This window comes from Drosophila guanche, unplaced genomic scaffold (genome assembly GCF_900245975.1).
Source record: "Drosophila guanche unplaced genomic scaffold, DGUA_6, whole genome shotgun sequence".
Classification (NCBI taxonomy): domain Eukaryota; kingdom Metazoa; phylum Arthropoda; class Insecta; order Diptera; family Drosophilidae; genus Drosophila; species Drosophila guanche.
The window spans coordinates 4,417,483-4,431,816 of NW_022995747.1; the positions used below are offsets into that span (position 1 = coordinate 4,417,483).

The 14,334-nt window shown below is 45.6% G+C and overlaps 1 protein-coding gene across 3 annotated transcripts in view; it reads right to left on the reverse strand.

Annotated features, from left to right (window-relative positions):
* Positions 1 to 13,861, reverse strand: part of LOC117583609 — a 47,247-nt gene extending 33,386 nt beyond the window's left edge. For 2 of the 3 annotated variants that reach the window (XM_034272046.1, XM_034272045.1), the window contains exons 1-9: positions 13,726 to 13,861; positions 13,153 to 13,410; positions 12,876 to 13,092; positions 12,674 to 12,803; positions 9,230 to 9,952; positions 8,201 to 8,797; positions 4,057 to 4,362; positions 3,071 to 3,981; positions 351 to 1,163 (exon numbers count right to left, since the gene is read on the reverse strand). In XM_034272046.1, coding sequence (XP_034127937.1) covers positions 351 to 1,163; positions 3,071 to 3,981; positions 4,057 to 4,362; positions 8,201 to 8,797; positions 9,230 to 9,952; positions 12,674 to 12,803; positions 12,876 to 13,092; positions 13,153 to 13,410; positions 13,726 to 13,799 — 4,029 coding nt within the window. In that variant the 5' untranslated portion in view covers positions 13,800 to 13,861. The remainder of the gene's footprint in view (positions 1 to 350; positions 1,164 to 3,070; positions 3,982 to 4,056; positions 4,363 to 8,200; positions 8,798 to 9,229; positions 9,953 to 12,673; positions 12,804 to 12,875; positions 13,093 to 13,152; positions 13,411 to 13,725) is intronic. The other variant, XM_034272047.1, reaches the window with a different exon arrangement.
* Between the last annotated feature and the right edge of the window lie 473 nt (positions 13,862 to 14,334).

Genomic DNA, 14,334 nt, shown 5'->3' on the forward strand with positions numbered 1-14,334 from the left:
GCTTGGCTTTGTCAAAATAATAAATAAACAAATGCATGTGTAAGGGCCGCAAACAACCCCCTCAAACTGTCAGTCAGCCAGCGGCAGTACGATGCGCTACACACTCGCTGCCAGAATGCACAAAGGGCTCGGCCACACACTTGAGTGCACAAATGTTCAATAAGAGTTGTCAGAGGAGTAGTCTTCGCCTGTTGGCCAGCTCTTGAATTGCTTTTCAGGCCAGGAGAATGAGAAAACATACGAGTAGGGGATGAGGATGAGAAGGAGTGCGAGGACGAGTACTCGACGAATAATCTGCACAATAAACAAGCCGGCGTGCCTGGCTGTAATAAGACGATTTAGCTGCTTACCTCATAAGTGCAGACAATGTCCTCGTCGTGCGCGTCCTTGCTCCAGTCACAGGCAGTCGCATCCTTCTGGTACGAGTACTGCCCCTCCTTCTGGTCCTCTGGGTGGATGCTGTTGCTGCTGCTGTCGAAACCGCATCGGACATTTGCGTAGTAAGAGCGCAGCAGCACGTAATTTAAATTCGAAATAACTTCGGCGTATTTATTCTGGACCAACCAATATTTATTGTGATGGCAGAGTCGGAGTTTGTTCAAGAGCAATTTGGGTGAGATGGCAAACACGCAGAAGGGTCCCAGTCCATGACCGGGCTCATTACCCAACTGGCTGTTGAAGTTGCCATTATTCTTTTGCAACCCCTCCTGTTGCTCTTGCTGCTGCTGCAACCCAGTCGATTGCAATTGGAAATCATTCAAAAGAGCAGCCAGTAGCTCATCATTATCAGTGGTCGAAGACTTGGAGTTGGCACATGTCCCAGCAACAGCAACAGCAACGGGATGGACATCGACATTGCCATCGTTAGGGATCCTTTGTTGCTGTGGCTGACTGCTTAAGGCATTATCCTGGCCCTTTGCAAAAGTTTGTTGGCCAAATGTTTGCGCCTGGCCCGGACGCTTTTGTTGTCCACTTGAATGTCGCTGCAGCTCCTGTTCCTGCTCCAGCTCCAGCTCGAACTCTGCCTGGGACTGCTCCTGCTGCTGATGAGCATGATAATGACATGGCGGCGCTGTCAAATATTTGGACACCACATGCGGAAATATCTTATCGAATGCATTCAACGCTTGTATAACCACTGTGTGGATCTCGTCTTCAAGGCCCTGCAACATAAGTGGGATAGAAGCAGAAAAGCAGAAAACTTTTTGGCTAAATTTCTTTATAGTACATTGGTCTCGAGAACGAGAACTGAGAACAGGCATAAGATGGTTTTTGTGTGGAAGCAAAACGAGATGTTGGCTAAGCGAATTTGTGTTTTATTGTTTGCACAAGCAAAAAGTTTCCCACAATCACACAGTGGCTGCCCCCAGCTGCCCCAAAGCATCGTCCCATTCCATCCATCCACCATCCGGGCATCCATCTGAGAGTGTGTGCATTTTTAACGAATCTCTAACAAGCTTTTCCTTGCTCTAGACCCGGTTCTGGGCCAAAGGGCTATTGTTATCAAAGTTACTTTGCCTTTGGCCTGCTCTGGGGAAGATCTTCCCAATTCCTATTCCAATTCCTATTCTCAGCATCTTTCTATCTCTCTATCTCCAGCGTCCAAAAGCGGGTCTGGTCTGCCAACGACTTCTGTATGCTGGCAAGTGCCATTGAGACGGATTTTCGGCCATTATACGGCAGGCATCTAATGTGATTTTCATCTGGCACGTCCTGCGTCCGTCCCATCACCAAGTCCGTTCCCGTTCCCATTCCCATTCCCCATCTCCATCTTCATTCTTCGCATGCATTTGGCTGCATATACGTTTCGGGCAACAACATTGCATAATCAAATTGCACTTTTGGGGAGTGCCCCCACAGTAAGCAGCCAGCAGCAATTTAAATGTTCGGTGCCGGCCACTAAATTATTGAATTCAATAAGAAACCAGCCACGGAAGAAGTCCCCGGATCGGAACCCCAACTTTCAGCCACGACCAATCCCCAGACAGAAATCAATGTGCAACTTATGCGCACATTCTGCATACACCATACCCCAGGAGCAGCACAGGGTGTGCAACTCGTATGGAGTGGAAAGTAAAGAGTGAGATGGCAACGGATACACTATGCGCTGCTCCCTTTAGGGGCATTTGCACTTGCACATTGCGAAGGCGATAAGAATTTTCTTTCTTATTTTCAAATGAAAAACAACCCAGCCACATAGAATGCCGTCGGCTAAGCGCCAACTGCAACTGCAACTTCGAGAACACACAGTGAGAAAGAGAGAGAGAGAGAGAGAGGGAGGAGGCACCGACTGAGGTTGAAGTCACTGGAAAAATATTCAAAAGGCAACAGCCATTGATATGGACACGTGTCCGGGTCCGTGTCCGTATCTCTCTCTGTGTGTGTGTTTGCCTGCATGTGTTAAAATATGTTAGCTTGATGGTTTAACATAGAAAAAAGTACAGCGAAAAGGTGGGGGCACACATATTTATAGATATACACGTATGTAGAAGAATGTTTGCACACGGCAGGAGGGCAAGGGGTAGCAAAAAAAAAGAGAGCAAAGAAAAATGCTACTAAATATGCAAGATACAGGTGGATTTTGAATACTCTTAGAAAAAATGTAATTTACAAATGATTCTTCTTCTTTATCTTTCTGTTATTCTAAGATTTTTAAGCTGAAAGAAATTATAGTTTTCTGTGGCTCAAAGAATGCCAATAATAACCAACTAATTCCAAATGTACAGCTAAATAGATATACCCGTTTCAATAGTACACTTCATGTTGCATATCGTGTAACGTGGTGTATGCGTTATGCATATACAGTGGCAGGGGGCAGGAGTTGGATGCAAAAAAGACAGAGATAAAGCAGTAAAGGGCGGACTCTGACAAAGATATAGCCAGATAGATATAAAAAAGCGGGTTAGCATACATGTAATGTGGCTTACCATTAGGCGGAGTAAGAGGAGTACAAGGAGGAGTAGTAGCACCATCAAAGGAACTTTCCCCGCATGCCCATGGGGCGATACTTCTCGTACATTTTGTTCGACAATCGCTTAAGATACAGTCGTACACTTTGTGCGAAACTCACCTTCAGTAAAATGGCCAGCAAGTGTTGCAAGCTAAGGCCACGTTGTAGCTCCAGATAGAGACCAGCTCCACTTGATTGAAGGAAATAGCCCAGCACCTGCTGCACGCCACCGCGTAGAATGGGATCACAGTGATCATGGAAGAGCAGCGCATCCGATAGGGCCTGGCAGCCAGAGGATGGTGGTGCTGCCGTTTCGAAGCTAATTCCTTTTCGACTGCGCATTGATTTGGTTCGCTTGGGCGGACGTGGTGGCAGGCTCATCGGTGGCGTATCCTGCACGGCAACTGTGGGACGAAAGGTGCTGCCAACGATCTCCGATTTGGACAGATGATCCTCGCTGCTGGGCTTCTTATTGGACTCCTTCGTAGAGATACTTCGAAGTAGAACCGCTGCATCGGCACTGCGACTGAGCGTGGGTCCGGTTTGCTGCAGATAAGCCGGACCTGTGCTGGGTCCAAAATGATCATCCTTAATGTCCAGCAAGAGCAGGTTGTCCTCGGTCTCCGCTTGGATCAAGGAACTGTCCAACGGTTTCTTGTCCGCCTCCCCCTGTGAGGTGTTGCTGCTCTGGGGGCTGGAGACCTGAGTGCTATCGGCACTTCCCAACTGGCTGGTTTCTTCCAGCAGCTCCAGTTCCTGGTCGGTTATCTCCAGGCTTAGCTGGAGGACACGCGGAGTCAGTCGCACGCACTGAGCGATCACAGCCAGCGAGAGGCTTTTGATAGACACTCGACTAACGCTATCCAGCTGCAGGGCCGCCGCGTGTCCGCTGAGCAAGAACCTTGCAGCCACCAGACGGGCTGTGTAGTAAACCAGCGACTGCTCCAGAATGCTGCCTATCTTCACGCTGATCAGGGCACGACCCACAATGGTCTGCTTGAGCGGTGAGTTCTCCACTAGAAAGGGATTAGCTGTGGGGAGTGCAAATACAACTCCTAATTAGCTGTTTCTGCGCCCTGCACTGTCTGCGACAGAAATGGACTTACCATTTGGCGTGGAGCGACGCTGCGGTGTCTCTGGCTTAGAGGCCACGGCTGGTGCATCCATCATCAGGGCTGTTGATGCCGTGTAGGAGGCGGTAATCGAACAGGAGTCATCCGCAGTCGTGGGTGTCTCGGCAATCGAGGACTGGCGCTCTGGTAGACCGATGCTGCTGCTGGCCAAGGAGCTCAGGGAGAGCGTCAGTGAGGCCGTCGAGACGGCGTCTGATTTATCAGCAGGCGCCGACTTGGAGGGTGTGGACTTAGAGCCAACACTTGATTGACGAAAGAGCTTACTGACCGACTCCGAAGCTGTAAGCAGAAGAGCACGAAAGCACAAAAGCCTCTGAGTTAGTGCGTCCAGTCGAAAGTTCAGCAGATAAGTCGGGTTTGACACTAATGCCAGCGATGGCGTTGGCTAATTTGCGGTTCCTTCACCCAAGAGCCAAGCTCCAATACCCATCCCCACACCCGGGATGGAGATGGCCAATTACCAAGCACATTCTTCTGTTGGAAAATTGCAAACTTTGTAAACAATGGGTGAAGGGACAGGCACTGTACTATGTGCACTGTTTGTGTGTGTATAGCTAAAACCACTGAAACTATTTTCCTTAGCTGCTTTTTATGTTGTTCTATTAATTTGCCCTCTGCCGCGGGGCAACTCTTTTCTCTCTGACTCTATTGGAAATTAATTGAAAACTTCAATTTCATAGCAAGTACACAGAGTACAGAGTGTACAGTGCAAAGTGGATAGTGCATGTTCTCCCGCTGACCACTTAAGTGGGTTAAAAATGGCTGCATCTTTTAGATGCACTTGTTGTGTGGCTCTCTCTCTTCCCACTATTGTTGTTCTAATGGATGTTCCGGCCGCATGCAAGCGCTGTAAAAATTAGAACAGCCAACGAATCCAACTCCAAAAGCGAGCTGGAACTGTGGCGAGCGGATGTAGAAGAACACTTTATGGTCAGACTGCTGGCATGGCAGATATTTGTGGAGGAATCCAATGGCCAATTATCGATAAGTAAAGTCATGGAATATAGCCTCGAAGTAAAATAAAAAGATAGAATCTTGGATTTAATAATCGGGCATATCATTTGATCCAGTGAATAGAGTAATCCATGTAAGACATGTTACACATCTCTTGAAAATCATTTTAGCTTCTGTCAAGGTATAAAACAAACCATAAAAATAAATGTTTTCCACTCAAAAGCTAACATCGAAAATAGCAACACCGTGTCGCTACGCTCGCAGAACCGCAACCAAAAATCAGAGAGTTTTCCGCAAAGTTGTATGGAACTTTCATGCATGTATGTAATTATGCACCGAGGGGAGCCATCGAGGCTGGCTGCCATTTTCTGCTTTAATAGTTTCGCCTCCGTAAAAGTGAAAACAGCGGCAGTAGCAGTAGCAGCAGCACTGCAACTTCTGCCGCGTAGTTTTTTTAGCTTCATTGTGGGAGTCACGTTAAAAATGAAAACAAAAAATGGCACCACGAAAATGGGAAATACAACTTTGAAGCGCATAAGCAACGAAAAAGGCGAAAAAAGGAAAACCCCAAACTAGACGACAACGAAAACCGCGTAGGGGACGAGCGGAAAACTCGCGGCAACAGGATTGAGTTGGCGTGCGGCACACTCTCTTTGGGTGCTGTTGGGTAATTGAGGGCTGAGGCAGAGGGAGGGGGGCTCTACTTTATGTTTGACATACAGACGGGGGAAACCCTCTTCACTAGAGTCACACATGCAAATATTTTGTACAGTTCCACACACACACATTCAGGCATACATATTTTGGGAAGAGAGAGAGCCAAAAAAAAAACAATAGCAAGACCAAGAGGCGTAAAAAATTGTTTATGAAAGTAGGGTATCGCTGTGGAAAAATTGGTGACAATATTGAAAACCGAATGCACTATCCGTTTTAATTTTGGTTATCTTGGCAAAAAATATATTAACCTAAACTAGCGTGTAAATTATTTGAATTCCTATTTGTTGATCGTTTTCAAGCGATATCTTTCAAAAGCTGCTATAAAATGATCTTTGTTTTGCTTTTAATGCTTAATCTTCTCCTTTTTATGTGTAGAGTATACAAATTGTTAGGGCTAAAAATCGTCCCTCTGTTGTATATAAAGATGGGCGGGTGCGGCACTGGCTGTGGCTATATCTATAGATATATGTCCTCACAAATACATACATACGTACATATGTATATTTAAAAAAAATAAAAAACAAACAACAAAAAACCGGCAATAACTACCGCGGACGGACAAGCAAAGCAGCGCATAAAGGCTGATAGCGCATAAGTGCACAACAACAACAGCTAAAACAACAAGAACTGGAGTTGCAACAACTGCAGCATAGGGAAAAAGGAAACAAGAGAAGGAACAGAAGGAAGAAAAAAGTATAGCTAAACGCGAAGCAGGCAAAGTGCAGCAGCAACTGATGGCTGGCTCTCCTCTCGTTTTGTCCCGTTCCAGCCATGCTGGCTGGCTGGCTGGTTGGCTGACGGTTCTGGCAATGCTAAATAAACCCATGCCACACAGATATAGATACAGATACACACCCCCTCTCAACACACCCACACACACACACTCGTATACGTTTACGTATACATATACTGTGACACAACATGTAAGCTTGCATACATGCAATTTGAGTAACCGCATTTTATCACGTAACCCATTTGTCTTAACCACTTTGTTGCCAACTTGCAGTGTGATGCTTTGGCCAAGTGGCAGCGGCGGCGCAAGAAAACCAGCAATAAGGTTGGGGAGCATGGGCCCAGTTGCTGCAGTCGAGTGGGTGGGCGGAGCAGGAGTACGAGTACGAGTCGAGCAAATGCATTGCCATGTTTCAAGCTTAATCCGTATTTTTCACACACACACACACAAGGACAAACGGACGGACGTACACACACATACAGTTACAAGAAATGCCGGATTTAAGCCCAACATTTACGTCAAGTAGATGCGGGTTTTTATATGCACTCACTCTCCCTGCCCATCACATCCTCCCTCCAATCCCCTTTGCCGCTCTCACTATCTTTACATGGTAGTACGCCCCCGCCCCCGCCCACAACTCATTCGCTTAATTAGTACTTCCGGCTCAGTGCAGTACATTTCCTTTGTTTATTACCAGCCCACGCAAGAAACCGGCCCACCAACCCTCAACGCTAACGAGAGGACATGGGTCTGGCATCATGTCTGCATTTCTTAGTTCTCCTTCTGCTGTCTCCACTCCACTCCTCCCCTGTCTTTTTTCAGCGGACCACCTCCATCTGGTTTATGGGTCAGGGCGAAAAGCGTGGCATACTTATGTATACATACAAATGTATGCACATGCGAGCATCCTACAAATAAAATGCGTTTTCCTTTTTTTTTCGAAACGAAAAGTAAACGTTTTAAATATTAAAATAAATTAAGTCAAGGACAAGCAATCAGTAGACTCGTTAAGTGGAGTTTGAGCAAATAGAATCAATGCAAATCGAATGCTTATACTCTTCCAGAGAAGAAATCATTTTGAAAAGTGTCCATCAACTGAAACCCTGAGGGATACCTCTTTCCCTCTTTGTTTCTGCCAATGTTGCTTCTCATCTTCCTCTGATTGTTGTTCTCTTGTCAACAGAAAGGACAAAATGTGCCACGCAAGATGCATTCAATGAAGCCACAAATGATGCATGCACCCTCGCTCTCTCCCAGTGGAATGCTGCACGAATTTCCTAGTTTCACTCGACTCTCGATACCGCGGAGACTTGCAGCAGCCACAGAATCAGAAACAGAGGCAGCAACAATTACGCTTCATTAAATCGCAAGTGCAATTGGCAATTGGGAGAGAGACGCAACATGCCATGGAAATTGGTTTTGGCTCCGAGTCACGTCTGTCCTTCGATTCCATTCCCGTTGCTGCCGCAATTATGCAAATAGTTTCATAGCCCAAAAATTGCAAATAAATGCGGAATTGTTCATCGCAATACAAGTGTAACGGAGGGGGATGGGATGGGTATAAAAGAAGAGGTAAATAGAAATCGGTTGCGTCTGCGGCAGACCGTGAAATGCAATAATATTGAATGGAAATAGTTTCGATGACTTTGAAGCGATCCCCCGCCGTCTGATTTACCCAGGTTATGCATAGTCATACGCTCTATAGGTCCTCACCTGCATTGGAATGCGACAACAGATTGTTAAAGAATGTGCCAATTGTTGTTGCATCGCCGCTTTCTATCGCATTCGCCGATGGGGTCCCCTCCGGTGGCTGCTGCTGCTGCTGCTCCTGCTGCTCTTTGCAGCCGGCAATTGTGATTTCGGCCTCGAAATCGATGCTGTTGAAAGATTCATTGTCGATGTCACTCAAATGCTGGGATTTGTCATCGCCGCCGGCAAGTAGATTCTGCAGAGATGACTGATGCTGCCGCGGTTTGGGCATCCCCCTGACATCGGCATCAACATCAATCAGTTTATCTATCCCCTCTGCCGATGCTGCTGATGCTCCTCCAACTGCTGCTGTTGTTGCGGACAATTTGAATGCCGCTGACATCGCCTGTTGTTGTTCATTTAGTTGCGACAGAGTTGTAAAGTCATCGCACTCGGCGCTCAGCAGCTCCATGTCATCATCATCATCGTCGTCGTCGTCGTCAGCCACAGCTACAGCGCCTTGCTGCTGCTGCTGTTGCTCATCCAAAGAGCTGCTGGCAACGCATTCGCTTATGCTGCGTGCGGCGTTTCTAATGTGGCAGCGCGTCGCTTTTTCGGCAGCTAGCCAAAAGGATCATCATCATCCGCACAAACATGAAAAGAGAGTGGCAGAGTGGCAAAAGACATGGGTTAGCCTTACAATTTGTGTAAATATTTGTGCAAGATTGCGCTGGCGGCGGCAAATGCAAATTTGGTTTGACCTCGTTGCTGCTGCATGTGCCGCCGCCTAAAAGCATGCACTAATAATTTTCATATGTACATTGTGTGGATGTGCATCCGGTTCTCTCTTTCTCTCTCTATCTCTCTGGCTGTGCAATTGCTCAATTTTCCTGATTTCGGCGTGGTCTGTCTGTTGGTTAGTCCATCTGTCTGTCTGTTTGTCCGTCCCCCTGTCAGCAAGTCACATTTCCACATGACTGCACACATCCCGCGCACACATCCCCCCACACACATGCTCGCATCCCGACTGGCATTCTGCCTTATTTGCTATACCTTCATCAGCAACGGAACTTGCTGCCTCGGTCGTGGCATCTTCCCCAGCATTAATTCCCAACGAGCTCTGGTGGTGCCTCCTCTGCTGCTGCTGCTGCTGCTGCTGTAGCTCCTCCTGCTGTTGACACTTTAGCTGGGTCTGGGACTGGGGCTGGTGCTGCAGTTTTGCATTTGAATTCTTTTCCATTTGCATTGCAGTCTCCGCATTTTGCTGATCCTTGAGCTGCTTCGGCTGCTGCTGGTGGTGCTCCTCTTGTTGTTGACTTGTCGCCACTTCGTAATTTTTCAATTGGAATATTTGATTTTTTAATGATTTCCTTCGCCGCAAATACTCATTGTGCTGCAATTGTTGATTGCACAACAGTTGGCGCAAACTCTGGCCCAGACTCTGCTGCTGACTCTCCGCCACTCCGGCCAGAGGAGCTCTGGCATCCAGCGACTGAAGTATGCCAATGATGACCTCCAGTGTAGCATTTATAATGGCGTGATTAGTTGTGGGCTGCGTGCTCAGCAGGTGCAGACAATAATCATAAATTTCAATAATTTGCCGACAGTCGGAGGTCGTGGCCTGATGTTGTTGCTGCTTCTGCTGCTGTCCGGCCAGCGACTCCGCATCGTCATAATTATCCGTAGAGTAGCCGCGTATTAGCTGGGGCAACAGCAGACGCAACAGTCCCAAGGCGCCCAGCACGCAGTTGCTTTGCTGATCCGTCAGAAGGAGCTCTATAATGGGAGCAAAGAGAGATAGAGAGGTAGATAAGTTAGTTAATGGAGAGAAAACTTAAGGCTACTGCTGTTGCTACAAATTAAAAATGCTCTTCAAACTTTTCTTTTTGCGCAGCATGCGTTGGCAATTCCAATTTGCTGAATCGATAGATAGATAGATGTATAAATGGATACACAGATACACCTTTACCCACTTGTGCGTTTTTGCCGGTTTGGCCAATTGCAGTTCATACTTCTTTCATTTCGTGTTCTTTTCAAAGTTTTCCCTCATATGTTTTGCAACAAATTGCCTCCAATTAAATTTATCTCGTTGAAAAGTTTCCTTCTGATATTTATAGACTCCGCACTCTAGCAGCATCAGAGGAAGGTGGAGAATGGGAGAGCAAGAGTTCTGTTTTTGCTCCATCTCTTGGCTCTTGGCTCGTGTTGTCTCTCCTTATTTGTCGTTTCATTACGTATACCCCACCAATCACAAAACGCCATGTTGGAAGTTTGTTACTCAATTAGTTTTCATTTTCTTCCTCTGGGGCGCAAAATTGAAAACACTTCCTTCCCACTCTCTCGCTCGCTGGAGAAACTTTTTACATGGCCCTCGGTGGCATCGTGAACGGCAGCAGTAGCGGCAGCGGCAGCGTCAGCGGCAGCCAAGTGACTTTGCCACCGAGCACAACTTGCGGCCTGTTTTCATGTGTATCAATTAATTGCGGCAAAAGCCGCAAGAAGTTTCTTCAAAATTTTCGGTGGTGGCATTGCTTCGTTCCATTCCGCAAAGCGGAACGATCATGCTGGGCTCGTTTAAAGACTGCAATTAATAGTTTCTCACACACCCACGCGCAGGTGTTTAATGCCCAACGATATGTGACACGAATTAGCCACTTGAATGAGAGCAAACCAATTACTTATTATATATAAGATTCTCCCAATCGACCTGAGAGCCTTGTCTTCTTTGGAGCTCTGTCTTTGGAAAAAACCATGAAATACATTTCAAAAGGGGGATTCTTGGACATTTGGCTATTTATGCTGCCACAGTTGACATGAAAAATAATTTGCTTTTGTTTGGCTGCGCATCATAAATTCTGCACTTTTTTTTGCATGCTGCCCTTTGCTGCCTTTGCTTTCATTTGTTTACAACGTTGATTATCCGCTTTAAAGCTGCACAGGAATGAATATCTGATTCAATTTCGCATGAATTATTGCATGGAAGTGTCCAAGTGCATAAATTTCATTTCGTCTAAGGACAGCCAGATGCGAGCAGAGAGCCGAGGCAAAAGGCAGAGACAAACAAACGGAGATGAGAGCTCGAGGCAGGGCAAGGCCCTGGCTGGGCCGTACTTTGTGTCTGTTTGTTGGGGCATACCGGGACACAAGTACTCCCGGCTATGATGGGCGACCATAAAAGGAGGCGCCAGACTGTATAAGGATGCGCTGAAGAGTTGCCTGGCATTGTGCTGGCATTGCCTTTGCGTAGAAGTGGCATAAAGTTGACACAGGACTAGAGATGACTACGAACGCCAGGAACACCAGGCAGCACCACCAGGAGTTGAAGGAGTTGATTTGAAGGTAAACATTTGGACAAGAAAAGAGCAAAAGGTGAAGTCAAGTTGTAATTTAATGCATATGCAGTTCCAGTGAGGTCAGACCCAAGCATATACGCAAACACTCCTGCCACCGGAATAAGCAATTAATACTCTAAATAAATATATATTTCTCTACATTTCAAATGTACTTCCCACTCGAATTCCTATTACTAGTGAATCAATCATTTCGGTTGCTTATTTTTGGCCCTTCATTCCGCTATAAAAATATAGAAAAACAATGAGTTCTGCAGCTAAGGTGCATTTACCTCTTGGTGAATGTTTGCCAATAATATTTTCAGGGAAATTCAATAAAAAATGATTTGTGTGTGCAATTTTTGAGCATTTTCACATGTCTATGAGTTTTGTTGTGTGCTCTGCAGTTACGAACATTTGCCGCAGTCCGCCAGTCAGCAAATGCTAAAATAAAACCCATTCAAGTATCGTTGTCTAAAATCAAAACAAATTCCGATCAATACAAAAAACAACAACATGCTCTGTGTGTGTATGTGTGCCCCGGCTCTCTCGACCATCGATAGATGATGGCAAAAGGTAACCAAGAGCCATCCACAAATATAATTTATATCAACTGTGCCGCCACGATGTACAAAACAAAACGAATTCATGGATGGCAATGCATATTCACAATGCCAGTTTTTGAATGTAGCCCCATTCCCACTCCTATTTCATCGTTTCCACTGCATTTTACTTTGTGTTTTGTTGGTATGATTTTTTTCTTTCGGGGATTTGCGGCTTTTTAGAATATTAAAAATATTTTTACTGCCAACCATTCAACCAAATACACGTGTATGTACAATGTAACATATATGTAGAATATATGTAGAATCGGCTTTAGAATTGGAATGTTACACGCTTTTTAAATACCATTTTCATTATTTATAAAAATACAGGTAATATAAGCAAAACCCTTTGGCATCAATTCAAGGATTAGTTAACGCAACATCCATACCAAATTAAGCAAGTTCTTAAAAGAATCGAATTTGAAAATTAGCAGTCCCAACGCGAATGCAATAAACATCAATTTGTTTAAATTCTGGCTTAAAATAAGGCTTTCCCATGCTATTATACTGTGGCAAGGCAATGCGATTATCGCATTCTATTCGGGAGCTTCATTTCCGCTTACCCATCACTTTGTTGAGTCCATGTCTGGCCATGAGGCTTCTGTGGCGTGCATGCTCTATCAGGCTGATGCAATTTTGTGCCGAGCAGCGGCGCTTCACTGCACAATCTGCGCCAATGTTGCCCAGAAATGTCTGCAAAAAGTAATACGACAGTTGAGTAAATAGAGCCTAATGGATAGACAGATGCCTGAGGCTGCTTCCTACCTCCAATAGTTTGCAGGATTCGCTATCGCTGAGACCCTGCTGCACATAGCGGCCAAAGTTCTTCACAAAGTCACAGAGCGTCTCCTGGAGCAGGGTCTCCTTGCGCTGCGATATCGTGGACATGCATTGCAGCAGGCGTACTGCATACCATTTTATGTGCTTCTCTTTGATGTGAGGTGCGTAGTAGGAGAAAAGGTTTAAGCAAATGCGCAATGATCTAAAACAGAGGGAAAAGATTATAAGATGCTGCTAGGCTGGGTTTTAGACATCCGCTTACCTTTGATTGCCATTCCTTTTGATTTCACCATACAAGTCCATCAGTATGCGGCTGACCCGCGTCTTTTCCAGGGCTCGAAATATCTTGTTTAAGTTCTCCTCGGCACTCACTCGAGTCTGCGAGTCGAGATCCTCGCAGAAAAGCAGCAGCACATTCGTGGCCGTGCCGCAGTGGGCTGCATAGTTGATGTGCCCCGCCAGCGAGGGCGACATGATGCACTCTGCTATCTGCTGGAAGCAGGTTATCTTCTGCTTTTGGCTGTGGACAGAAGAAAAGATTATTAAGTGCTCAGGTATGCGAGATGACGTCATAGCGAATGCACTCCTCAAAGATATGTCTGGGAATGTTTCTGCTGCTGCTGCATTTGTTGGTTGTTGTAACAGAGGGCCAAGCCGCAGCCTGGGCATTGACTTGCCAGTGGAATCGAATCAATATGAGCGTTATATAGATGTTTTATTATGAACAACAAACTGTTGCCGGTCCCCGTCCCCTCACCAACACCAACACACAACATTCGATCCGATGCAGCAGTGCACAGCAGCGAAATTCAACTCGACAAAAGACAAAACCCACCTGCATTCTGTGTTGCGTAGTTGGTCCACAAATCCAGTAAACTTTTCGTAAACGCTGGACCTAGATTTTTCCATTTCTTTAATTGTTTTTAGTTTTTACTGCATTTTGTTTTGATTTTAGCTTCGGAAACTAGGGATGTGCAATGGTCGACAGGTAACAGAGATGCCAAACAGTTGGGTAGCTGTTATCTGTCACGAGTATTTTTATGTCACTGCTGAGGTTGAATATACAATTTCGCTTAGAAAATTAAATTTCATGATGTAGTGTTTGGATATACAACTTGTCGGTCATACTGCAGTTATGTCTGGCTATGAAAGGCAACGATCCATGAAATTTTTTACGAAACAAATCGAATGTCCAATCACTGTATACAGTGATACTGCGACTGGTCTTGTATTACGACAACATACTCATCTCTACGATAGACAGTCATCGAATACCAGCTGCTCTGTTACGCTTACAGTTCGCTGTTATTATAATGTTATCAAAACATGTTTTTGTTCTGCTCGCTGCTTATCGATTTTGAATGTGACACTCCAAAATTTTATTGAATAGAAAATCGGAGTTCTTTGGTTGAAAAATTAAATGGAAAAGATTGATATTTATTTT